The sequence below is a fragment of the Triplophysa rosa genome, linkage group LG7 (assembly GCF_024868665.1).
Source record: "Triplophysa rosa linkage group LG7, Trosa_1v2, whole genome shotgun sequence".
Taxonomy (NCBI): Eukaryota; Metazoa; Chordata; class Actinopteri; order Cypriniformes; family Nemacheilidae; genus Triplophysa; species Triplophysa rosa.
In genome coordinates this window covers 9,674,409-9,701,748 of record NC_079896.1, presented here as the reverse complement: position 1 = coordinate 9,701,748, position 27,340 = coordinate 9,674,409, and the positions used below count along the sequence as shown (strand labels likewise).

Below are 27,340 nucleotides of genomic sequence, written 5' to 3'. Positions count from 1 at the left end.
AACACAATAAAGAGAACAGAGCAAAACAGACCACGTTCCTTACTCAGAATCTTGCGCGCTTCTTTTTCCTTTTCATTTCTCACACGTCTATAGATACCTGTCCCCTCATTTTTGTAGAGGGAGAGAGAGAGAGAGAGAGAGAGAGAGAGAGAGAGAGAGAGAGAGAGAGAGAGAGAGAGAGAGAGAGAGAGAGAGAGAGAGAGAGAGAGAGAGAGAGAGAGAGAGAGAGAGAGAGAGAGAGACGTTACTCGTCTGCTAAACTCACTAAGTTTTTATGGTCGTCTTGAGGGAATGTTCCTGCACCAGCGCAACGTATGTGACTGACAGCGCGAGACAGTCTGCATTCGGCATCGTGTTGACACGTCCTTTCGCGAGACCTCCTTGCTGCAGGGACAGTAAGATTCATGTTACCTCTATAATGCTCATTCTTTAAATAACCGTTTTAAGATTAACAGTTTTCTTTTTTGCATGTGTAGCCCTGTGATGAAATGCACGAATCAATAACTCTCGTGGATGAATTACACATGGTCGAAATCATTTTACTGTATTGCATTTAACTGTATTGTTTGTGGGTATTCAACTAGCCAACTGGGAGTTCTGCGGTTTGCACAGATGGTTAAATTAAACAGTTACTGTGATCTGTACATTGTTCAATGTTCATGTGAACCCCACACGATTAGCTCCAACGTCGACCCATGATCATGAAGCTATGTTGTATTCAGACACTTATACGAGCTTTTTGAGATGCAGGAATAACACAACTCATTCATGCATATTGCATTATTATAAATGTGCTTTATAAAAAAACTAAACAGATCTTTCCTCACTGCATTCTGATTATTTATTTTGCTGCATTATTAGACGCATACAATACTTTGATCAGATGTATTGTATATGAATAATAAATGTTAAAACTTCATTAATATCACCATGCCACACCCAAACGTTTCCAAACTGCTCGAATTATTGACGCAAAATGGCAGCACTAATTTAATTATAACAGTATAATATATATAAATGCATTTCACCTATCGAGCTCTCTCCAGTTATTCTTAGAGATATTGTGTTGAATGTGTGCATTACAATAAGAAAATTAATATTCATATGCCACAATGTGCATTATATATGCATAAAGTCACCTTAGAAGTGGACTTCTTTGGATCAACTTTTTTTCACCATTGCTCCAATACCATTTAGACAAAATAAAATGTGATCTATGCAAGTCCTGATTGCATTTAGAAAGGATGCTTTTATTACTTTGTGAGCTCTGTTTTGAATGAACTCAGCAAAAAGCAAGCGTTTGATTCAATTTGATTGCAGTGAACATTTCGGTCAGTTTTCTACTGCAGTGCCTCTATTACATCGAAATCCATTTCCAATCTTGTTACTCTTTTGAAACAGACCCAATAAGTTAAGTTCAAGACGTAGACAGGCCTATAAATAAGCCATTTTAGAGTTAAGTTTAGATTCAATACAGTTCAGTGCACCATTTAAAACTACATTATATTTCACGCACCGCTTGCGTGGTGTTCTGTTACATCCACTTTCAACTCTGATGATCTTATAGAAGATGATATGTAGGTGAGGTTGCAGTCTCACACTTCTCACAAATAGGCCAGGTTTGTCTGAGTGGTCAAAAGTTGCAGGCGCTTGACATTTAAGACCAACTATGATGTACGTAATTCATTTCATCATCAGTTATCAGCTAGTCTCATACCATTTGCATGTAATGTAATATATGCATTTGCTACGATACAGATATCAGCACGCACATAATTGCACATGTACACACACATTTTGTGTATATTGTAAAAGTCCAGTTTGGTGACCTCACTATTTTTTGTGTTCAGCCCTTTTTTTGTCATGACACACAAGTTCTACATATATTTTGATGGCCTGTTTTCTGCTCCTGACACTTCGTTTGAATGATTTGTGCTTGTGTCATATACACACAGCACCACAGTGCTGCTTGAATAATAACAAATCTCTTTGCCTTCCTGGGGACTCAGGCAAAGTAATTGAAGACACCCCATGAATTCCCTTGTGATTATAGTTAGAAATAAAGAGGAATGAAAAAGAAAGACCGAAAACGAATTCTCTAATTTCCCCCATTCCTGATTCACGCTCTTGTTTTTCATTCATTTTAAAGACAGAAGTGTGTCTGTATGCTAATGGTAATCCCCTCCTTCCTCTTCAAACAGGAATTGCCAATCTAAATATATACTGTAGCTGAGAAGACATTAATGACCTAGTTCATGATTGGTCAGCATAGTGTGGTATTAACACACTATAGAAAGATTTATGAAAATATTCAGTGAAGAGATGAAGCCGGAGATCAATCTTATGACAGATTTCCCCCATTCTGCAGGATCTTTCTTTCTTTCTTTCTTTCTTTCTTTCTTTCTTTCTTTCTTTCTTTCTTTCTTTCTTTCTTTCTTTCTTTCTTTCTTTCTTTGCTGTGTCTTGGAGGAAATGTTGTGAGACGTTTGACAAATTACTCTTAGCATAGCAGTGTCCACTAGCCAGTGCCCCAGGGTAGATCTTAATGAAACACAGCAACATTGGAACATTGCAACATTATGGTATCTTTGGGCTGTGGGTGCCTGTGATGTATATTATTTTAGGGAGCAAAAACCAGGGTTGTCAGCTGGTCAGTCTGACATGCCTTATTACCTCTGTAAAGTCATTTGGAGTGTGGTAATAACCTTGGTGGGATCACAGACTAGCCCCTGAAGCTTTGGAAAAGCTAGCCTCACTTATTCTTGTTTACAGAGGCATGATATCTTTGCAGAGTTTTGTATGTGTTATATTGGAGTCTCTGAAATGTCCTTTATGTCCTTTAATCCTTTATCCTGTGTGTCAGATATGATTTAGTCAAATTAACAGTCACTTATTCATATAACGGTCATTATATTAATAATCACTTATTCCATGATAATGTAGACAACAGTTGCATAGCTTAAAATATGCTGTTTTTGTGAGATGTAATCAGATCTAATAAGCAAGTTCATTACAGATCTTTCTCTATTTGTGTGTATGAAAAAATACATTTAATAAATATACTCCACCACATCCTAATACATCACTTATGGGTAGCTGTTATATAAAGAACTGTGGGATAATACATCGGTTGTGGAAAGTTCTACTGAGTACAGACTGCTGACATTTAAGGCAAATATTTATGAAAAGGCAAGTAACGATAAAAAGATTGTTTACAGTTGCGTACAAAATCCAGTGAGAAGTGTATACTCTAATAACGAAACATCAGAATGTTTACCAAATCATACCGATATGTCATAATATTTTCAACATAATTTATACACACGCCATAACTTGTCTCAAACCCAACCATCATCACTTCTGCAATGATATCTGAAAGTATACGTCACATGGTTTCACAGTGAAGTGAAGATTCATTGGCTGTCTATGCCCTGAAGGCCAAAACCTTTTTTTGAAGACTAAATCTTTCACATACTATGAAGACTATCATCTGCTCTTAGGTATGTCTTTCAATTAGCCAAAGTGTTAAGTGTTTGCCCTCTAACTGACCCCCCTAAAAAAAAAACAGCAATAGCTTTATTCAGTTTCATCAGTAAAATCAATATAAAACAATAATACAGTTCTCTTTAATAGGCCAGTTTACCTCTCATTAGTTGTTTTGTTGTTACAATTATTCTTAATTGTGAAGACATGCTTTTTTGTCAAAAGGATTTGCTGTGGTTAATGTGCACCAGGGAGTGTGCATAGGGAACGTTTGCAAAGTGTTCGGGCACGCAGCCTCTCTGTGGCCTCTGATAGCTTAAGTGTACACTCCGGAATGTTGACATTTAAACACATGCACAAATACTGACACAATACTGTAACACTCAATGAATCCTCATACTTCAAAGGCAGTGAAAAAGAGCATTCACACACGCACACATACGCACATGCACGCACGCACACACCCACACACACAAATAACATAAATTGTTACCATTAAGAGGATTTTTCCCACAAATATTTCTTAGGATGTTTTGACACTTGGTTGGCATTTATTAGTAAATTTACTGAATTAATGAGGTAAGAAAACCCTTATACGGGAAGCAGTTTTTTCTTTTCTCCTTTTTATTGCTTCTACTTATTGTTTAGAGCTGAAGTGTGTAATTTAAGAATTTCGGACATTTATAATATAATATACTACAGTACATTCTTATGTGTACATTTTTATAAACATTTTTACACTGAACACTCTGCAAATGGTCAGACAAAAATCAAACAAATCAACTTTTTTTTGGCCTGAATACAGTTATTAAACTATCAAACAGTTGTTAAACTGCAACAAGAAGAGAACGTTTCAACATCCAAACAATACAGCATACAGTGTGTTTTTAAGAGATTTGCTTCAGGTAATGCTAGTTTATTATTGCATATACTGTATACTACTGTAAATGTCAATGCAAATGTAAATTCTCTTAAGTGCTTGTGAAAGTGCATGCATGTCAGCACAGTTTTTGCGAACATCTTTGCCTAGCGTGACTGTCGGGGTGCCCTTGATGCATAGCCGAGGAAGCTCTCAAGCAGTCAGTTTCATTATACCCACTAATTACAGCAAGTGTGCTTTCCAGAACAGCTGTTCTATTCGTTCCTCCCTATTTTCCTCCATCCGTCCATTACACTTATACTCTCTTTATCTCATTTCTTCTTCCATCACTGTACCAAAGTCTGCCCACAGTTCCCCCGGCCCTCTGCCATCATGAGATTGGTGCTTGTGCGGAACAGAATTGAATCAGCAATTATCCCCAAGCAATACTGTGCAGTTGCCCGGGTTGCGTCATAAGGCTGGTCTGTGATACAGGGCGTATGGATAAACAATTTAATCACAATTATTTCCTCCACTTCACAAATGTATGCAGATGATATGTATGTGTCCACCATGTAGGGTCATTTTTGTAATATTTTATCATTATTTTAACGGTTTACCATTATGCACATGTAAGTGAGTCTACTATGAACCCATCTGATGTGTACCCATCTGAATGCGTCTGCAGCATCAGAGTCTCATTCAAACAGTCTTTGAATGCAATGACTTACGTAAAACTTGGCCCCTTCAACCAAATCTAAAACAGTTTTGCATGTGTGTTTCAGGATCAGAGATGATTTGAAGAACTGCAGCAGACTTCCAGTGAATCTGTTAACCCACATTTTGTAGTTCAATCCTGCCACAGCTGATCAGTGGATATAGTCGCTTCATTGCTCCAGACAAAATGGCTTCCAGTGTGAGAAAATGTCAGCACCTGTTTTTAGCACTCATCTTTTTGCCTTTGGTAAGCTTTGTGCACATCTTACGTATATAAACAAGACAGATCAATTGGATTAATGGAGCTGAATTGCATGAAATTGAAAGATTGCTGGTGATCTAAACATGAAAAGCACAATAAATTCCTGATTGTTAAATGAAAGTCTCTGAAGCTAATAAGATGTTTGAGCTCATGGGAGAGAGCAGCCTGAGAGAAGCAGCTTTAGATATATTCAGAAGAGGGGAATAAAAGCTTTAAAGCACCGAAACAGAGAGTGGGAGACGAAGAGCGCTCGTGAGAAAAATGTATAGTGGTGTGGGAGGGGGGGGGGGTTGGGGGTTGAAGAAGAGACCCTTCCTGGCAGATATTTCTCTTGTTATTGCCTTCTGTAAATAATTCACATAAAATCTGTCAAATCTAGCAGCACTCATAGTGTACTGAGTTAGTTTCACGGTATCCTTTCATAAGCAATCTAGTGCAGTCTTTGTTTATATAAAGAATCGTTTTAGCGTGCTGTCTCTGCTTCCAACCGAGGAGAAACAAACGTCCACAGGCAATTTACGTCACATACACGTTGGCACCGAGATGGCGCTTGGCATCTACCGATCACTGGCACCAGACAGGCCAAATGTAAACTGTCCAAGGGCCAACGTAGTTATGGTACAGTGAGTACTTGAGGCAGCAAAGGCCATGCTGTTTTATTTCACAGTAACAGTAAAAGCTGGCAGAGGCATTGCAATGGAACATTTACAAAAGGTTATACTCCTGTTTTTTCTCAGAGGTTTTAATGATGGCTAGATGATGAGCAGTGTTACATTAGTTGAAAAAAAAACAATTTACTGCGTACTGGGAATATGTAATGTTAATGTGGAATTATGTCTGAGATCATGTCTAACTTAGATACATCAAAGTAAAGAGTTAAAGAGATTGTTCATCCCAAAATAAAAATTCTGTCATTATTTACTCACTCTTGACATTTCAAACCGGTACGGCTTTCCTTCTTCTGCAGAAAACAGAATAAGATCATTTGACGAATATTGGTAACAGAAAGCCATTTGTCTCCTTTGACTTGCATTGGTTTTGTGTCCATACAATAGAAGTCAATGGGGACCAACGGTTGTTGTTACCATCATTCTTCAAAATATATTTTGTGTTTTGCAGAAGAAAAATAAATAAATTAAAAAATGTGTAAAATGACTAATTAAACTATCCCTTTAATACAAAAATTGTGGAATAGAATAGGTACAAAAATATTAATTACACTACATGTGGATGTTTTTCCTGTTTTGATGATTTTTTAAGGATTAAGATGCTTTAGATTTTGATCCTCTTGTTTAAGATAGAACTATTGGTCATTTACATAGGCCTGAAAAAAGAGTTTCAAACGGATAGAGGGAAAGAAAGGATATACACATTGAGCCTTCCACTCCTCTTTGTTTTTGTAGTGGTGTAGAAAGACAATGGCACAAAAAATACAGTAAACAAAACTAACCAGGAAAAATAGGCAAGTCAACAGTAAAGAACCTACACTGAACCATTTTTTCTAGTGAGCCTTTTTGTGTGACATGTAATGTAGGAGTGAATTGTATAGTCTCTTTATGATGGAAATCAACTCTGTGATGCAGACTGGGTGAGGGGTGAGAACTGACAGTGCACCCATGAATATTAATGCCGTGCTCATGTTTATTAAATTTTGCTCATGTTTTTGCGGCAACACACGAGAAGGCCAGCGCTCTGAGACCAATTATCACACTATGTCACAACCGTAGGGGCCTCATATCAGCAGTGACTTCATAGCTGATTAGCTTATTATATTTCATAACTTTATTTAGTATTCTGTTTTATTGTATATTATAGGCATTTTTGTTGCTGAAGGATGTTTTCTTCACGCTTGCAAATTTACAATGCTGTAAAATAGTCAAATATAATATTCAAAATATATGGGGTAATGCATGTGAATAGGCAAACACAATAATAAAAAAATTGGGTTATTTCACAATAAGACTGCAACGGGGGTTTGAAATGCCAGAAGCGTTCATAGTTTTTCATTAAATCTGGCCCCTAGGTCATTTTTTTCATTTTCTGCACTTTGGTATGGCTTTTAATGTTTTCTCATGGCTGCATGTGAAAGCTGAAAAATACTGATATAGTAGAATGCATTCCATCGTATGAAGGCGATGAGGGGAGGGTCTGTGATAGTGCAGTGTCGCGCTCTAGAAATTAAAACGGCATCCGAGAAAGCTGTCGGTAGTGTCTGTATAAATGTATGTTTTATTTTCGCTTTATTCAAGTTTTGATTGCATTTCTACCAAGAAATGACAACATACTCCAACCCATATAGACCCATGGGAACGTTTAGCCAGTGCTTTTACCGACAGCAGGCGATAAACGTTTTGTGGGATTTTATTTGGTTACTATCGAAAAAGTTCCAATCGCTCATTGTCTGCCAACTCATTGAAAATGTATAAACATGCCGTTATTTCACCAACTGTACAGCAAATGAGTTTGGGAGACACTGAAATGAATGGACTTCAGTGCCGTGTTTGGAACTATTGGTCGCTGCATGACGTGAGTTAATTCCGCATTCCATTCTTCCTATGGAGGTTTATGTGAGTGTCGTAACTCTGTATTTCAACGGCTCTGGTTTTCACCAAAGCGAACTAAATGAAGCCGGTTTATGTAGGTCTTCACAAAATTGACATAAACATGCAGTCAATGTCCGTCAATGTCTGATGCAGTGACATAACAAGTCAGCTGCCTAAGAATTTGGACACAGCCAAAGTATTATACAAATGTAGCCTCATAATGTATACCAAACCTCTGTCAAAGATAAAACTCCGGATTGTAAAAATATTTACATATCTCACAGCTGTTCAGCTGGCTCCCAATAAAATAAATATAGAGTAAAAAGTTTGGATTGGCTCATTCTTTTGACGCAGTACTAAATATATTTATTGTCTTGAATGTGGGTGGATGTGGAATATTAAACAGTATCTTTAACACAAAAGTACAAACACAAAGGATTATTGCAGCCCATCACAATAGGGATGGAGGATATATGTTACAGAGTATATGCAGTCTATATATTTTTTCCTCGGAGCTCTAGAACTGTCATAATTCTGAGTGCTGTCTGATTTCTTTGACATTTATATTACAGCGAGAAATCACATTCAAAGTCTGAGAAATTTAAGCAGGTTTATTAAGCAGGTTCATTAAGGATGGAAGAATTGTTTTTTGTTTATTATTAATTGTTCTTTGAAGAATTCACAGACTAAGGCTCCAGTTGGACTCATGCATGCTGTCAGTGTTTATTTAGTAATCTTGTAATTTATGAGCTCTAATGTTTTTTTCTGGACTGATGTTGTTTGAAGATGTTTTGACATTATTATATTAATAGCTCTTATTCAGGAGTAATTTTATCACCTGTAGCAACAACCTCAAAAGGAAGTCCCACCTTTCAGTAAAAAGAGCCAATTGTTAACAACTACTGTGTACTAACGATTCTTTGGGGGAGGGGCTTTGAATGTTGTGAGGTACTTGCCAACCTAAGCAGTAGCAGTAGCAGTAGCAACCTGGAAAAGGGTGTTTTTAGCACAATTTGAGCTTAAGAAAACAACATTTATGGTGCAGTTAATTGAATGCTGTGACATTGACAGCAAGCAATTAAAAAAAATCCATTGTCTCCCATTCCAGTAAATATAACTTATATAATATAAAAAATATATATATGTATAAAATATGCAAATGTACGTCTTAACATTAGCTTTAAACTATAAATTGTGTAAAATTTGTGATTATCTACCGTTTCTTAAAATTGTTCAAAACGTTTTTGTCTTTGGAACAACAGATGCAGTTTTTTCATTCAAACTGTCAAGAATGTGTAAGCAGGACCCAAATGCAGACGTGTGAGGATAACAAAAGACTTTAATTAATAAAAGACAAAACATAAACCCACGAGGGGGCAAAATAACAAGACAAATGGTAGACTCAAGGCAAAGAACACCACACTGACTAGACTAACTAAAAATACACTAGACAGAACACTAACTATGATAACTGGACTAGGATACTCGACTTGACAGATAAGCAAAATAGCAGGACTGGAACAAACCTTTGACGTATAGTCATCGGGAAAAAGACAATGAACCGCACAAGACAGCAAACACCAGGGCATTAAATAAGGGAACTAACAAAGAAGATAACAATGGGCAGTGGGCAGGTGTGGGTAATGAGACACAGGCGGGAAGCTAAACGAGGAAATGAGGGGGCGGGGACAAAGATGAGACCAGAGAGAGCGCATGACAGGTCAAAATAAACAATGTCAAGTCTCTCTCGACACTAAACACGTGGGTCTGTCATGATCCTGCCAATAGACTAGAAAAACATGACCAAAGGAGGCAGAATCATGACAGAACCCCCCCTTAAGGAACGCCCCTTGACGTTCCCCAAGGGGACAGACTAACGTGACAAGACAGACTGGGTAACAGACAACATCCAACAAAACATGGTAAAAATCAATAGGAGCGTACAGGCAAGGATAACTAATGGGTTGGGGTTACACAATAAAAATAATAGACAAGGGAGGGGGAACCACAAAGTCCGTGGGAAGTCCCGAAGGGTTGGGGCAGGATGGGAAAGTCTTAGTCCGGGCGGGTGTTCGAGAGGAGGGAGAGCGTGGAGTCCGAGGGGGCTTGACTGGGGAAGTCCTGGGGGGAACAGGTTGGGGTGGCAAGGGTCCAGGGGTGTGCGGGGAAGCTGCTGGCTTGACAAGGCTGGGCGCCGGCTGAAAAGCCGGCTGGACAAGGCTGGGCTCCGGCTGGACAAGGTTGGGCACCGGCTGGAATGCTGGCTGGACAAGGCTGGGCGCCGGCTTGAATGCCGGCTGGAGTGCCGGCCGGACCACCGGCTGGAATGTCAGCTGGAATGTCGACTGGAACGGAATGGGCACCTGCGGCTGGGCCGGACTGGATGCCCGCGGCTGGACCAGACTGGATGCCCGCGGTTGCACCGGACTGGTCACCGGCTGCAACGGACTGGAAGATGGCTGGACTGAAGACTGGATCACCAACTGGACTTTTTGCTGGATCACCGACTGGGCTGCCGGCTCGAACCCTGGCTGGATCACAGACTGGGACGTCGGCTGGACTGCCGGTTGAATCACCGGCTGGACTGCCGGCTGGATCACCGACTGGGACGCCGGCTGGACTGCCGGTTGAATCACCAGCTGGACTGCCGGCTGGATCACCGACTGGGACGCCGGCTGGACTGCCGGTTGAATCACCGGCTGGATCACCGGCCGGACTGCCGGTTGGATCACCGGCTGGGGTGTCGGCTGGACCGCCGGGCTGGGTGCAGACTGCGGTGACCCCCTCCTTCACTTCTTATCAGATTATTGAGGTTTAATATTGTGTAAATGCATCTGTACTTACAGTTGACTACTGTGATTTTGATCCAGGGCGATAAGCCAAAATTGAGCTCATCAAACTGCCCCACACTGTCTGAAATGCTTATGCTTTATCTGTTCATTTGACAAGGCCAAGCGAGCAACTGCCAGGAAAGAAATTATCATGTAAATGGGTATTTCATGGTTTTTGAATAACAGTGGAGCTATTAAGGATTCAAATGTTCAATATCGTCTCTAGTAGGCCCAGTTAGTATCTTTGCTGCTGTAATTGTACATTTGTGGTATTGTAACCAGTAAAATGTTATTGTAAGAACTATGGTGCGATTTGGGAATATGTTTGGAAAAATATTATTTTTTAATATTAAAAAAAAAAATCACAAATCACAGTAGGCTAATATAGACTAAAAAGCTTATCAGGCTATTTCTTACAGTTATAATGAAAAAATGTATAAGCAGAATAAGTATAGACTTTATAAAAACTCTTTTATGCCTGGTTTCACAGACAAGGTTTAAGACTAGTCCAAGACTAAAATGAAAGTTTGAGCTGTCTTAACTGAAAATAAACTACCCTGATATATCTTTAAATGTGTCATTGACATTGTTTTGTCTCAAGATGCACACCAGTAATGTTTTATCTAAGGCATTTTATTAAAAGCGGCGTAAATATCCTAATTTAACTAAGGCATAGTCCTATTTTAAACTAAGCCTTGTCTGTGAAACCGAGCCTTAGAGTTATAAATTAACCATTGTGTGGGATTATTTTAAGACATTTAAACCTGCCAATTCTGAAGATTATTATTGCTGGTTTGTGGTATGAAGCACTGCAATGAATGAAAAGCTATTCTTGCATTTGCTGTAACCATGTACTTGCAAAAATATACCAGTTTTGTGTCTGATTCTAATGTTGCACTCTGTGTTTATATCTTTCAGATCTCCTGCATGCACCCAGACTGTGTCATTCAGTTAGAGAAAGAAAAGTGCATGGAAAGGATGGAAATGGATGATCCCGTCAGTGAACCTGAATTAAGTAAGAACCACATGCACACTGTTGTCCTGGGCCACGTTGAAGGCTGGGGGGTGGCCCTTAAATTTTTTGTCATAGGATAATTGCTTTGTTTATAAACAATAGTGGTCTATGGCACTGTATATGTTCAGATTCCTATTTAAATGTGGGTGCGAGACATTGCTTTATCATGTGTAAGACTGCATGCCATATTATAAATACATGTACTCAGTGGTGTAAAGTATTGGAGTAAATGTACTTAGTTACTTTACTTAAGTATCTTTTTGGCTACTTTGTAGTTGTACTGAGTATTAAAGATATTAGCAACTTTTACTCTCTACTTAACTACATTTTTGAACAAGTATATGTATTCTTTACTCAACTACATTTGTAATGACTAATGCAATTACACATTACATTTTGCATGGCACCTATCTTATAATTAATATTGCCATTTACAGGGCAATGAAGGTACTACAATCTTGTGGATTTTGCCATAACTTGCAAAAACTTGTCAACATGGCTTCTTTATATGAATTTGAGTGCAGTATCGGGTAGATGTCAATCGCTGGCGGTTTATACAAGGTTAGCCCTTACCCACTATTTCTACAGTAATATATTGGCAACACTGTTGCCAGCAAGTTACTGTAGGTCACACATCTACAAAAGCTCTTATTTTTAAAACTAACTCTTCCTAAATGTGCTCTAAACATGTTTGCTCAAAATTTGACCATATGGTGGGACTATTGCCATGAAGTGATGTAAACCAGTAAAAAGAATGTATAGTATTTCAATTTTCAAAAGTGCTCTCACACTATATAGACAAAATATTAACCTATAGAATGAGTCCGACACAGAGAAATGAACAATCCACATATGAATCTCAACAATGGTGACAATCGAACAGCTTCATGCTGCAATGCATACTGGGTACATAGTACAAAACTCATTCATGATTGTTTGTCACCATTGATGAGGTTTGTATGTCAAGTGTCTAACTGTGTCTCAATTGCAAAGAAGGATTTTCTGACAGAGATCTTTCCATTATAACATGTAATCACTTTACCAAACATTTCTTAATAAATCTTAAAAGCTATATTATTATTATTTAATGATTGAATTCTTTCAGATGTATCTTCAGTTACTAAGCAAACATAAAGTTGCGGTTCCTAAAGTCCCTTTCAGTGTTATTGTATAACTGTACATTTTAAAGCTACAAGAAAGTCAAAGAGTCCTACCAAAGCAAACACTGATCGCCATAATGGTGACTTAAAACATAATTGAACCACTATGAACTAGAGTTAAATCTCAATAAGATCTTACACAGATGACAGAAATAAAGTGAAAGTGGTGTCTGTAATATGTGAAGATGTTATTGATGTTTGTGTTTAATTCTCCTCTGGTGAAATCTTGACAGATTTATTGTGTTCATCTGTTATTTACACTTGGTCATCTAAGACTGTGTGACTTAAGTGCGTTAATAGATTCTTTAATAATGTATCTTCAAACAGCCATTGCAGTAGTTTACTGTAAAACACCTGGTAAGGGCTAACAGTGTATGTGAAATGAGGACATGACTGCAGCTGGCGATGAGGCCCAAACCAGCATGTCCAGTGCAAAAAGGCTTTGACTTTTTAATTCTACTTAACATTATTTTATTTATCCGTTATATTGAAGAGACATTTTTGAAGAAGTTTGGATTACTTATGAGCACTTGAGCTTAAATGAGACTTAGGGTGTTTGTAATGACGTAGGTTATGGTGTCGACCATGATTTGTTGCAATTTTGAGGTGTTCAGTCTTATTATGATTTAAGAAAATAAATGCGATTGCTCTCCTCACAAATCAACTGTTTCTAGTTTTTCACTGACGTGTCTCTTAAGTGTTGAGGACTAGTGCTGCTTTGAGCCTACATTCAGTATGAGTAAAATACTCAAGTACTGTTAAATTCAGATACTCTAAGACTTTTACTGAAGTCGTTTTGGAATTGGTGACTTGTAACTTGTAACGGAGTAATTTTCACTGCAAGGTACTGTATCTGTACTTTTACAATACTTAAGTATGGTTTTCAGGTACTCTTTACACCTCTGCATGTACTGTATATGTTGTGATCCACACCATTTCTCGTTTTACGGTTTTAATTTTAGAGTGACAAATGTGAAATGTTTCAGATTTGCCATGCAGTGCAAAGCTATTAAACTGTAAATTAAAGCAACAGAGAGATGAACAGGACACAGTTTATTTACTCAGCTAAATATTTCTTTGCTCATTCTCACAGATACTGTGAAACATTAGTATGTTACCTTTGAGCATGTGAACAAGAGGTTCATTTAGTTTCTGGATTTTACCAGGCTCAGAGTGGTCCGAAATATATGAGAAACAAAAATAAAGTCTTCCTTTAATCCTTAAGACACCATGGCGCTTGTGGGTGAAGTGGGTGTAAGATCATACACGCAAAGCTCCTACATGACTGATTTTGACGCCTCCTCGAGTGCTGTCTGCATGTGGCATTGATCATAATCCTTTGGACAGTCACAATCACAGCCAGTAATGAAATGTTGACTGTTTGATTTGACAAGAAGCTGTCCTTAAGGAGCAGGCCAATGTGTTTACATAAAACTAGAAACCATCCAGAGATGAGAAAGTGCAATGCGTGTTTGCAACAATGATCTAAAACATGGAGCAGATACACAGCAAACACAAAATAGAAAAGACAGGAAACTCTTTGTGGTTTGTTTGAGCTACACAGATACATCATCTTTATCCTATTAAATTGGCTAATTTACTTAGACCTATTTTTGGTCATTGAAAACAAGCATTGATTGGATCATTAGCTCTCTGGCTAATTTTTGGATTACATAACCAGTCATATAATTCATAAATCAGATGTAATAATTCTGCCTGGTATTCTATAGTGAGGTACAGTACATCTGGAAAATTCTGGAGTGAAAGGACAAACAGCTCTGCTTTTCATGTAATCGTGCACCTGTGTCCAATTTACACAAGTAATTAAAGCTGCTCTCAGGAGAGAGATCATAATCTGTCATTTTCCGCAAGTGTTGCAATGTATTCCAGGAAGACAATGTTTTTCAACCTCCATGCATCTCTAAGGAATGTTTTACTCCATTGTTTGCTTCTTTTTCTTCTCATTGATACTATAGAGGAATTTAATAGTTGAGTGAATCTAAAAATACAGTATGGTTGTTTGTATAGTAATCACTTGGCTGCATTATTGCGCATTAGTTATTTTGAGGCTGTGTTTGGCACTGCCCAAATGAAGAAATGAAAGGAGGGTCTTTCAGAGCTTTTTAGTCATGTATTAAATTGTCTCAGATGTTTTACAAGACTTCAGGCTGCTGTAACAGTGTTGTAAGCAATGTTGTGTGCTTGTTTCCCAAACACTCGTTCTAGAGTTTGACAGTTCATTGGCCTTTTGTTATTACAGATGTGCAACATTTACACAGACTACCGAGAAGCAAATGTCAACTCTGTGTTATTTAAATTTATGCATTGTATGCAATCTAGAGCAGTGGTTCTCAACTTGGGTCCTGGGACCAACTGCTCTGCACATTTTGTGTCTCCCTATTTCAAATCAACACCTGTAAAGTGATTTGATCAATTCACTTGTTTACTCTCATTTTTGTTGAATCTTTGCAAGAACCAAGTGTAACATTTTGAAAGCCCTCTAAGGCCTATTCGCATTACAACAAATCAAGATCATGCATCTTCCAAATGAACTTGCCCTTTCCTTTACCTGCCCTTAAAGGGATAGTTTACGCAAAAATGAAAATTCTGTCATCATTTACTCAAACTGGCCATGTGATGCTTAAACATTCTATCATCTCCAAAAAATGGTGTGAAAATCTCTTCCAGATAAAACAGATTAAAGGAATGATTAAGCGGTGTTAACCACTATGCAAACCACGCAAATGCATAGGGCCCTGCAGGCTTGGGGGCCCCCTAGTGGCTACAAGCAGTTAAATAATTTTCAATGCCTTGAACTCTGATTCCCCTGGAAACAGACATGTTGCTTGTAGGATCAGTTCAAATACCATCTAGCAATGAACGTCAATCTGCTTACATTTACCTGTTTCTAAAGCACAACAATAACTTGTAGATTTGTGTTATGCTTGAAATTACATTAATAGAAATAATGAAATTGTAATTGCCTAGTTTAAGTCAGCCTTTAGTTAGCAAGATCACAGAATCTATTTTATGTTTTCATAGGGAGGAAAATATGTTTGATACATTTATATGTCTTAGAAATTCTTATATTTTTTAAGCCATTTCATTTTTATAAGTGGAATGTGAGTTCACCATAGTCTAGAAAGCAAGCACTGAAATCTTGAGGGTTCTTTAATAAAATGAATTTCCATAATATTAACTTGATTTGTGTTCATGCTATTTAGTTTGAATTATTATTGATAACTCAAATTATATTACATTTAAAATTATCAAAATTTGCCCAACATTTTTTTTGGTTAGTGGTGCAACCCCTGGCACAGATACACAGTCATAAAGCGCACATATCAAATATTTTATTCCAAAACAAAGAATGTTTGTTCTTATACTAATCTGTAAACAATTTTGTGTGCTGTGATTTGGTTCAAAGTAAAATAAATACAGGTTATATGTGTCTCATTAATTTCCTTATACTCAATATTTGTTACGGTACCACACACCAGCGAAGACTGAGCTACTGTATAAACAGGCAAGTATTTATTGAACAAAAGGCAGGTAAATAATCAAATGGCAGATGATATAAGGTGCAGCTCCACACATACACTTGGACAGTCACTGAGTAAGATAGAAAAACATGGAAAACGGGATGAATGCGGTAGTGCTGAGGGAGTTGTAACTCGAAGGCTACCGGATTGATCTCTTTGATGATTTTGAATGGGCCGATGTATCTGGGAAACAGCTTCTTCCAGGGAAGGCAAAGTCGAATGTTTTTAGTGGACAACCAAACCTTTTGTCCCACGAGGTAAGTTGGTGTCTCAGGAAGATGAGCATCAGTGGTCCGCCTCTGTTGCCTTACCGCCCCCTGCAGGTGATGATGGGCTGAGTCCCAGACCCTCTCACTCTCCTGGAACCAATGTTGAAATTATGGTACCTCCAATGGTTCTTCCGTCCAGGGAAACATAGGAGGCTGATAGCCGAGTACGCACTGGAACGGGGTTAGACCTGTTGCTTGCTGACGGAGCGAGTTTTGTGCGTACTTGGCCCAAGGAAGAAATTGGCTCCAGGAGTTCTGGTGGCTATGACAGAAGGTTCGGAGAAAACGGCTCACATCCTGAATCTTCCGTTTGTCTGGGGGTGATAGCCAGAGAAAGGATCTGTTTGATGGTGTTTGATATAGCACATTCCTTGCATCCGTTCATGAACTTTCTGACCTCCTGAACCATGTTTTGCCACCAGAAGCGGTGTTTCAGCATTGAGAGGGTTTGATTCACGCCGGGGTGACCAGTACCTGCCGAAGTATGTGCCTTGGTAATGAGGTGACCGGTGAGTTATAGGTACGTACTTGCGGAGCCTCTTGGGATGTGTTGGGAATCGTGTCCTCTTCACTCCATTGAATGGGGTTAACAAAGACATTATCTGGTAGTATGTTTTCTGGAGATTGGACATCGTCGGATGAGTATAGACGGGAGAGGGCATCAGCTTTATGGTTCTTGTTTCCTAGGCGGTAGGTGATGGTAAAGTTGAACCTTGTGAAAAAGAGCGCCCAGCGGGCTTGACGGGGATTGAGTCGTTTCGCTTCACGTAGGTACTGTAGATTTTTGTGATCTGTGAACACAGTGAAGGGATGTCTCGCGCCTTCGAGCCAATGTCTCCATTCTTCAAGAGCCAGCTTGATTGCGAGTAATTCACGATTACCTATATCGTAGATAACCTCCGCCGGGCTGAACTTGTGAGAATAGGAGGCGCATGGATGAAGTTTTGGTGGATTCCCCTGCTGCTGGGAAAGGACAGCCCCGACACCGGTTTGGGATGCATTTACTTCTACCGTGAAGGGCTTGGTTGGATCGGGATGGACGAGGAGGGGTGCTAAACAGAAGGAAGTTTTGAGTGCTTGGAAGGCTTGATCCGCTTCGGGAGTCCAGGACAAGGTTTTCGGTTTTCTTCGGAGAAGAGTTGTAAGTGGTTGGGCAATGGAACTGTAGTTATGAATGAAGCGGCGGTAAAAATTTGCAAACCCCAGAAATCTCTGTAAGTCCTTGACAGTTGAAGGTACTGGCCAGGTTGTAATGGTCTCCACCTTCCTATCGTCAATACTCACACCTCCTTGCGATTTATTGTAACCCAAGAATTGGGTCAGATTGGTGGAACTCACACTTTTCCGCCTTGAGATAAAGCTGGTGTTTACGGAGACGGTTGAGAACCTCCTTTACTTGATGGTGGTGTGTGGCAAGGGTTTTGGAGAAGATGAGTATGTCGTCAATGTAAATTAACACAGAGTGGTTAAGGAGGTCTCTGGAGATGGAATGCATAAAATCTTGAAAGATGGAGGGGGCGTTAACTAGGCCGTACGGCATGACTAAATATTCAAAATGGCCGGTAGGGGTCACAAATGCTGTTTTCCATTCGTCTCCACTTCTGATTCGGATAAGGTTATATTCACTTCGGAGGTCAAGTTTGGTGAAGATTTGAGTTCCTCGAAGTTGTTCCCAGGCCGCCGGGACGAGAGGAAGGGGGTAACGGAATTTGCTGGTGATTTTATTTTGGGCACGGTAATCGATACAGAGGCGGAGACCGCCATCCTTCTTGGCCACGAAGGGTGATGCAGCAGGGGAAGTCGAAGGTCTGATATACCCTTGTTGTAAAGCATATTCGATGTACTTCTCCATGGCCTCCTGTTTGGGGATTGTGAGTGGATAAATTTTACCTTTAGGCACTGGTTCACCCGGCAGGAGATTAATCGCGCAGTCCCATGGCCGATGAGGTGGTAACTGTGACTCTTTCTTGGGACAGAAGACGTCATAAAAGGCAGAGTATTCCTGTGGGATGTTGATAGGAGCATCAGCCTTCGGGCTTTCTATGGTAGTGGAGTAGATGGATACGGCAGTGGAAGCGTTGTGACGATGAAGTGGTAACTGAGCGAAGCAGCGATCGCCCCATTTCTTCACTTCCCCAGTGTCCCGAGAGAGTTCTGGATGGTGTTCTATCAACCACGGTCGCCTTAGTATGATATCTGCCGTAGAATTCTCCAGAACCAAAAGACTGATGTCTTCCCGATGTAGCAAGCCCACTGTCAGGGTGATGGAGAGGGTATGGTAATGGATGGAGGCACGGTTGAACCATACTCACCAAGGCTCTTGGAGGGTGGATGGAACATTCACTTATGGAATGCCCTGCAGAAGCACAATACAGACACAGCCCCTGGGTCAGCCGCTGTTGACGTTCTGATAATGGAATGCGGGTAGTATCCAATTACATAGCCTCTGGTTCTGGAGAAGACTGATCTGGCTGGCGGAGGAGAGGTGATGTGAGGGGTCCTTTAATTCCAGCGTAACAGGCCTGCATACGATTTTCCGTTTGGATGGATAGTTGAATAAATCGCCCAAACCCATGGTGTCATCATATGCCGATAGTTGTAACCGGAGTTCAGATTTAAGACCATTGTGGTAGGTGGTCAGAAGGGCGTGTTCATTCCAGCCTCTAGCGTGCGAAACTTTAAGGACTAATCCGCAGCCAACATCTTTCCCTGTTGAAGATGATAAAGAGTGTCACAGACCGTAGAATCACCTGAGGGTATTCAAAAAACCTCCTGAAAGTATTCCATGGAGTCGGAGATGGATTGCATAAACGACCCGTCCTGATGCCAGATCGATTCTGCCCACCGCAAGGCTTTTCCCGTGAGGAGTGAAACGATGAGTGCTATCTTTCCTCGATCTCGAAACGGTTAGGTTGCATTTCGAAGATGAGAGAACATTGAAGGAAACCTTTACATTCCTCCGCCAGACCAGAATGGGGCACCGGGTTTGCCATGGGACCTGCGACAACGGTAGCTTGAGTCGATGCAGTGACTGGTGTAGTGGGAGTGCGTAATACTGCCTCACGAAGACCGTCGACCAGTTCCTGGAAGGGATCCGTGGGTGAAGTGCTCATGGTTCAATGAGGTCTGGTCTTCTGTTACGGTACCACAGACCAGCGGAGACTGAGCTATAAACAGGCCAGTATTTATTGAACAAAGGCAGGTAAATAATCAAATGGCAGATTATATAAGGTGCAGCTCCACACATACACTTGGACACGGAGTAAGGAATAAGATAAGATGAATCAGTTTCCTTCTTTTGTAGATTCACTGACGATGAGGACAAGACGATGAGGATGACAACTTCTTATCCTTGAAAGGTACGAGTAGTCGGGTGAGTATGAACAAAGTCACTGTAGAGTGGTATGTTCAACAAGACCAGACAAAGACTGAGTGGCTGAGTGCAATTCATATAGTGGGGAGCGGTGATGAGGGACAGGTGACAGTGATTAGTAATTTGGTGATTGTGATCGTTGCGGGAGAGTGCGTTGGGAACCTGGTGATTCTGTAACAATATTACTGTTGTGCAATTCAAATAATTTTTTTTAGTATGCATGTGTGGGGGGCCTCAGGGTTTGACGTTGCTCAGGGCCCCCAAAATGGTAAACACGCCCCTGTGTACATGTATACAGAGACACACACAGCAGAGATTTTAGACAACAATTGTACTGCCATTTTTATTTGCAGTATGTTTAATTGAAAAAAAAGTATAATACATATTATATGTGTATACTGTACTGTATATTTATTTATTGGAAGCATTTTTAGTTAAATGTATTACATTTTGACTTTAAAGGCACTGATATTTTATATACAGTATGCACGCTGAACTGCTGTGGCATTGTTTTTATTGAATTCCTTTAGCCTTTTTCCCTATGGGAACAGATGGAGGACTATTTCTGTCGCTTGTCATCTGCAATGATTTCCACTTAATCATAAGAATGGCTGTCAAGTAGCACACCTAAATATATCTTAAATTAGGCTGTTCAATTCTCAGGCGCCGTAAATACCTCAATAAAAACTGGTTCAGAGACAGAATCTTACAATCACAGCAGCGCCACCAGAAAAAGACACCAGTGTAATGTTGAGATCCAACACACATTTGAATCACAGACTAAGACAGCATACATGCATTCCATACACTGACCGGCTATGTCTATGTGATGCTGGCTGGAACAGTCTTTTATTTGAATATTACTATATGTGTCTTATTAGTTTTGTAATGCTCAAGCAGAAATTAAATGATATCTTTTTATTTTCCCAGTCTGTCGATGGATGTGGGACAATCTCACCTGCTGGCAGCCAGCTAGAATTGGTCAGGTGGTCTGGATGCCCTGTCCTGAGTTATTTGAAGTCATGAGTGAAGAAAATGATGGTAAGTACTAGAAGTGCTTGCTTAGCCAAACATTTGTATTACAATTGAAGTCAGGGATTTGGACGAACCTCTAGGTGTCCCATTAAGTTCAGTATGTAACCCATCCTGTGCTACTGACACAAATGATATCTTGAATGATGTGGTTTATTGAGGAGAGGTGTGCTTATACATTTTGTTGGCCAGATCCTAAAATGATGATATAGAAACCTTAAAGGGACAGTTCAGCCAAAAATGAAAATTCTGTCATCATTTACTCTTGAAATTTTTAACCTGCATGACTTTCACAGAACACAAAAGATATTTTGAAGAATATTGGTAAGCGAACAATGGCGGTATCCATTCACTTGCATTGGTTTTGTGTCCATACAATACAAGTGAATGGGCACCGCCGTTGTTCGGTTACCAACATTCTTCAAAATATATTTTTGTTTTATGTTTCTTCATTTTGATTTTTTTTAAATCTTTTACTTGTTTCTTTGTAGACTTTGGAAAGGTGAGCCGTAACTGCACAGAATATGGCTGGTCGGACATGTTTCCTCACTATGTTGACGTTTGCCCTTTTAATGACAATGGAACAAGCCCAGTACGTATCTTTTATCTTTTCTGTCTCCTAATAGAATTAATCACCCACCCTGACTAAAAACACAATGCATGTATTAGGTATAGAGAGATGGTCACTTGAGTACAGTGAGTTTTAGTACTTTATAGAGCAAACTGTAAATTTGAAATGAAAAATTACTGTACATATTTTTGTCAATCATTTCTGGAGTTTTAAGTATCAACATGACAGTGATGTATATTTTTTTCTTGTTATTGAGCAGGACATGTACTACGTATCAGTAAAAGCTCTGTATACTGTGGGCTACAGCACCTCACTGGTGTCTCTCACCACTGCCATGGTCATTCTCTGCTGGTTCAGGTAAGACAGAGGGAAACTCAGAAAAGCATTCATCAGCCATCATTATATCTCTAAAGGACTAGCCAACTCAAAAATAAAAATTCTTGGATTTGTTCAGCCTTATTGTTGCATATCTTGAATAATCTACAAAATTCTTTTGTGTTCTTTGGGAAATGTTGTAATATGGTTTAGAATAAATGTACAAAGAAACAAAGACAAGATCTTATACACAAGGTACCTACAGTATTTTCATATTTTCTTGTAATATTTTTAAGAATATTCATTTTGATTGACTTTACCCACAGGAAACTACATTGCACAAGAAATTTCATTCACATGAATCTGTTTGTGTCCTTCATCCTGAGGGCAATCTCAGTCTTTATCAAAGATGGTATTTTATATGCAGAGGAGGATGGCAACCATTGCTTTATACACACCGTGAGTCACACACACACACACAGTCCGTCATGGTGATGAGACCATTAACATTCTGGCCTGACCATGTCATTGCTTTGTGAAGAGAATTGGTCTCAGACTGACACATTTGTGTAGCTGTTATGTGCTTTAATTTGCTTCAGATAATGAGGTCTCTGTAGTCACCCCAGTCACTTATGGCTTGGCCAACAAGTTAAATGTGCTTTGAATGTTATGTTAACGGTATGATTTTCTAGTGAGTTCCCTTTTTAGGCTGTGATTTTTTTAATGGATAAAATGTAGTCAAGCTTGTCCTAGGACAAGTCCTGGGTTGTCAAAATCACACAAACGTTTGTTGAATGTTTGTTCTTCGTTCTGCAGGTGGAATGCAAGGCGGTGGTGGTATTTTTCCATTATTGTGTTTTATCAAATTACTTTTGGCTGTTCATAGAGGGTCTGTACCTCTTTACTCTACTGGTTGAGACATTCTTTCCTGAGAAAAGATACTTCTACTGGTACACTATTATTGGATGGGGTGAGACACGACACATTTGCCCACATAATGGTGCACAGATACAATATTACATACTGAAGTTACTCTATGCTTTTTTATGGTTTACTCAGGTACTCCAACGATATGTGTGACGGTCTGGGCTGTCCTTAGAGCTCACTTTGATAACATCGGGTAAAAGAAAAGATTCATTCCTATCATGAATAAATAATATCGTAAATTAAAAGAGTAATGCTTAGTAAACATTTAGTAAACAACCCCTTGAAGCAACATGGAAAACAGGTCAGATTGAGGACAAATGACTTTGTTTGCAGATGTTGGGACATTAATGACAATGCTGCCATCTGGTGGGTGATCAAGGGTCCTGTCCTTGCCTCTATCATGGTAAGTTATACTACTAACATCTTCAAATATACAATTGAATACAATATTGTATTATTGTGTGCTAAATACAAGCTAAAATGTCTTTTCTCTTCAGATTAATTTTATACTCTTCATTGGCATCATTATAATCCTGGTGCAAAAGCTGCAGTCTCCAGATATCGGAGGGAATGAATCCAGCATTTATCTGTTAGTCTATAACATATACTGTATCTCAAATGGCTTTTGTGTAGTCTTAATTTTAAAATTTTTAAATTAACAACGTAATTTAGATGTAGCTTCATTTTGACATGTCTGGTGTGTTGTGATTGACAGGCGTCTGGCTCGCTCCACACTTCTCCTCATTCCCTTGTTTGGAATCCACTATACTGTTTTTGCTTTCACACCAGAAGATGTCAGCAAGAGAGAAAGACTTGTGTTTGAACTTGGTCTCGGCTCATTTCAGGTATAGCCTTAGTTCTTCCTGTCTTGTCGTTTGATTTGAAATGTCAAATATTTTCATGTAACTTCACACATTTTTTCTTTCCATGTTTATACTGTGTAATAACAAATCATGTTTTATGATTTTTAACAGTCAGATACAGTACATCTAGAAATTTTTCATAACCATTTTCACATTTTCATATCATTTATGTTCTTCATTTTTTATCTTCTATGGTGTCTTTAGGGTTTTGTAGTAGCTGTCCTTTACTGCTTTCTCAACGGAGAGGTGAGTGTATTTTTGGCGTCGATTGAGAAATTTATTTTTGTTTTTATTTGGAGTGAGATCATTTTTAACCCAGTGTCTGTCAAGCTTTATGTTTTATTAAGAAATTATTGTGTAAGTAGAACACCTTGGCTATTCCCCTTTCCAAGATAACTTTGTAAGAAAATCAAGAGCCTTTAATTTAGCAGTATTCTAGGATATTACAGAAATTTCAATTTATTTATTTTTTACAATTTACAATAATATTGTTTCTAAATGTTTTATACTCTTTATATTGTATATAAATACTCTGTATCATTGATGTTTAGATATTTAAAAATACAGATAAAAAAAATTTCAGTATAAAATGGGATAGAATTGAGAAAACATATTCTCTTAAGACTCATCTTTACTATCACAGTACCCATTAAACTAGCCTAAGATATAAATAATTAACCAGATGGATGTAAAATTTAGGTATTTCATGACCAGCATGTAAATCCAGATCCAGTTAGATTATTAACCCTCTTCTCCCTAAAGGTGCAGTCAGAAATCAAACGGAAATGGCGCAGCTGGACAGTGAACCGCTACTTTGCTGTGGATATGAAGCACAGGCACCCATCCCTGGCCAGCAGCGGTGTGAACGGGGGAACCCAACTCTCCATCCTCAGCAAAAGCAGCTCACAGATCCGCATGTCCAGCTTGCAGGCTGAAACACCAGCCACATGAGAGCTCAGAAAACCACACATCCTTTAGAAGAACAGACTTAATACCAAACCATCTCAAAACTTGTTCTAATAATCTACATCAATATCCAAGGCCTGTTTACTTTTCTCTTGGGGTCTATATTGAGTCAGTCAAAGCGGAACTGTACATCTTCTGGCCGTCCGTGAGACCACAGGCTTTTGCTATGGAAATCTGAATGATCTATTGTGTGCCAAACAAAGATGGATATTTTGATGTGGGCTTCTTGACTGGTTTGATCTGAAAGGAAAGGAATCAGACCACAGGTTTTGTACTATTGAATGCATTGAAATCCAGTGTTTCTGTCCGGTGATCTACTGATGATGAGCTAATGAAGGTGGAAACAAAGTGGATATTTTTGTACATACCAACAGCGCTTCAGCCATGGTTTTCTATTTTGTGACACGCTAATAAAGCAACGAGATTCTCAATATGATACATTATTTGATCTCTGAAGTTGCAGTTGAGGAGATTCTGTGTTGTTGCAGTAAAAGGGACACGTGACATGAAAAGGTTCTTGAAGGAGGGCGAACCATGTTTCCCACAGGAGTGAATAAGTCCCTGACACCTGATTCTTGATACACAGACTTGTCAGTCATGTAATGTGTAAATATTTAAATCGTAGAATGAAGGACGGCAGAAAATTCACATCTAAGGAAACATACCATGAATTATCAGATCTTTTGTGGTATTTTTTATATTTGAATGGATGTTTTTTTTGGAAGTACGTTGTTGAAATCTCTTACATGGTCATCATGTGACATATTTTCAACATTAAATAAAAACCTCTGGGCTTCAATCACAGCCTAAAAAGGAAACTTTAAACATTTCAGTGGGATAACTGAATATTTAAAGGTATAAGACTTGGTTAGATAGAGTTTTCTTCTGTGGAATCTGATTTCATTTTAAACCTCATGAGTGGATTCCTGTTGTTCTTTAAATGTGCGTTAAATGTGCTTCTAGTTTTTTTAATTGCCGCTATTACAGAAAATGTCAAATAGAATATAAAAATGCAACAAAACACATGCCACTAGATTTGGCATATTTACAGTATACAGAAACTGGGTAAAATGGGTATAGTTTTGTCGCATCCATTTTTATATCAACAACACACACACACACGCACACACGCACGCACGCACGCACACACATCGAGTGAACCAACACTATAAGTCACCCATATCAGTTGATAATTTAATCAACTGAGCTAAATATTCTAAATATAAATATATAAGCTATATATAAATATTAAATTGATTTTACATGTTGAACTTTTTGAACACACTAATCATTTTCGGACTCATCTTCTGATAATTGTATATATTTAATGTCATACAAGTTTTTTTTCTAGTCTGGTAGTTCAACAGCAAGCATTTACAAAAAGCACTTCTAAAAATCCAAAGATATATATTTTTTGTGGATATTTTACCCCATGGGACATCATTTGCCGTACTAGTTTGCAACGTATTTAAATCTTTGAAACTGCACTGCATATAAACTGCATATTATGTCACTGCATATAAACTGAAAATGTTTTTTAAGTGCCTTTTTTTTGGAAAAAATCATTTGTTTAAAGTTAAATGGTCTGAATCCCTCTGACAGCCAACAAGACAATAGGCGATCAATGTGTCACTAAAGCTAAACAACAATTTCCATTTACTTTTTTGATGGTTATTTGATATTATAAGCCATTCTCAATAATTTAGAGAATTACTGTACATAATTATTTGCGTTTTACAACAGTTATTTTGTGTGAGACGTGAAACAAACGTCTTGTCTCAAGTTTGAATGAAATTGGTCATGAGACTTGTTGTGTCCTACTTAACTACTTAACTTTTTTTTAAATAACAGTTTTTCCTAACTTTTTGAAGTATTGTGATTATAGTGTTTAGATGGATTTTGTCACAAAACAAATGCCTTGTTTTTTCAAACGATAACTGCAAAAAGAAAAGGCACATAAAGTATATACATACTGTATATATAATACAGATTGTATGTTTTATATGATCCATAATTTTATTAATATGTAAAAAGACACTATGGATTTTGTTTTGGTAATTCCATTAGATATGAAGAATATGAATGGTATATTATTCAATTTTACACAGAATGATTAAGCTGAACGTTTACATTTATTGATAAAAATGTCATTTGGTGAATTATAGCCTGATGTATATATCTAGGATGTAAAATTACTTTATTCCAATACATGCAATTTAGCGATGACAAATTTATGATTAGCATATCATTTACAAATAATTGTGATATATCTTTTTTGCTCAGTGACAACACCAGAGTGTGTAGCCTTACACTCTGCTCAGTGTTTTCATGTATATGACAGTAAAGTGGCTGTAGAAATGCCTTGTGAATACTTAATGCAGAGAAAAGTAATACATTTCATCATAAATTCAAACACAAAAGCTAATAGTGTGCATTTGTGGCTGTTTAACAGGTAATGCACTGAAGTTGTATATAATTTTTTTAAGTAATTTGAAAGTTTGCCTGTGATTAAAAAGCTCTTGGTGATCATGTTTAAATAGTTCTCAGAACTGCTGCCTATTCTTCTGAAATGCATTGCATGCATGCATTTCTTGTGATTTGTGGGTGCCTAA

General features: G+C 38.5%; 1 protein-coding gene across 1 annotated transcript; it reads left to right on the top strand.

The window, feature by feature from the left end:
* adcyap1r1b (adenylate cyclase activating polypeptide 1b (pituitary) receptor type I) lies at positions 1–27,265 on the top strand. The gene is made up of 14 exons (XM_057337394.1): positions 1–395; positions 5,128–5,306; positions 11,614–11,710; positions 20,985–21,095; positions 21,578–21,678; positions 21,917–22,014; positions 22,299–22,431; positions 22,789–22,942; positions 23,032–23,092; positions 23,233–23,302; positions 23,397–23,488; positions 23,615–23,744; positions 23,967–24,008; positions 24,525–27,265. The coding sequence occupies exons 2-14, from the start codon at positions 5,247–5,249 to the stop codon at positions 24,711–24,713; spliced, it is 1,338 nt and encodes a 445-aa protein (XP_057193377.1). The 5' UTR covers positions 1–395; positions 5,128–5,246; the 3' UTR covers positions 24,714–27,265.
* The last annotated feature ends 75 nt before the right edge of the window (positions 27,266–27,340 follow it).

Excerpts from the sequence above, each read along its gene's own strand:
- adcyap1r1b (XM_057337394.1), top strand. The coding sequence starts at position 5,247 with ATGGCTTCCAGTGTGAGAAAATGTCAGCACCTGTTTTTAGCACTCATC. Across the intron at positions 11,711-20,984 it reads CGTCAGTGAACCTGAATTAA|TCTGTCGATGGATGTGGGAC; the intron begins GTAAGAACCACA and ends TTATTTTCCCAG. Across the intron at positions 23,489-23,614 it reads AATGAATCCAGCATTTATCT|GCGTCTGGCTCGCTCCACAC; the intron begins GTTAGTCTATAA and ends TGTGATTGACAG.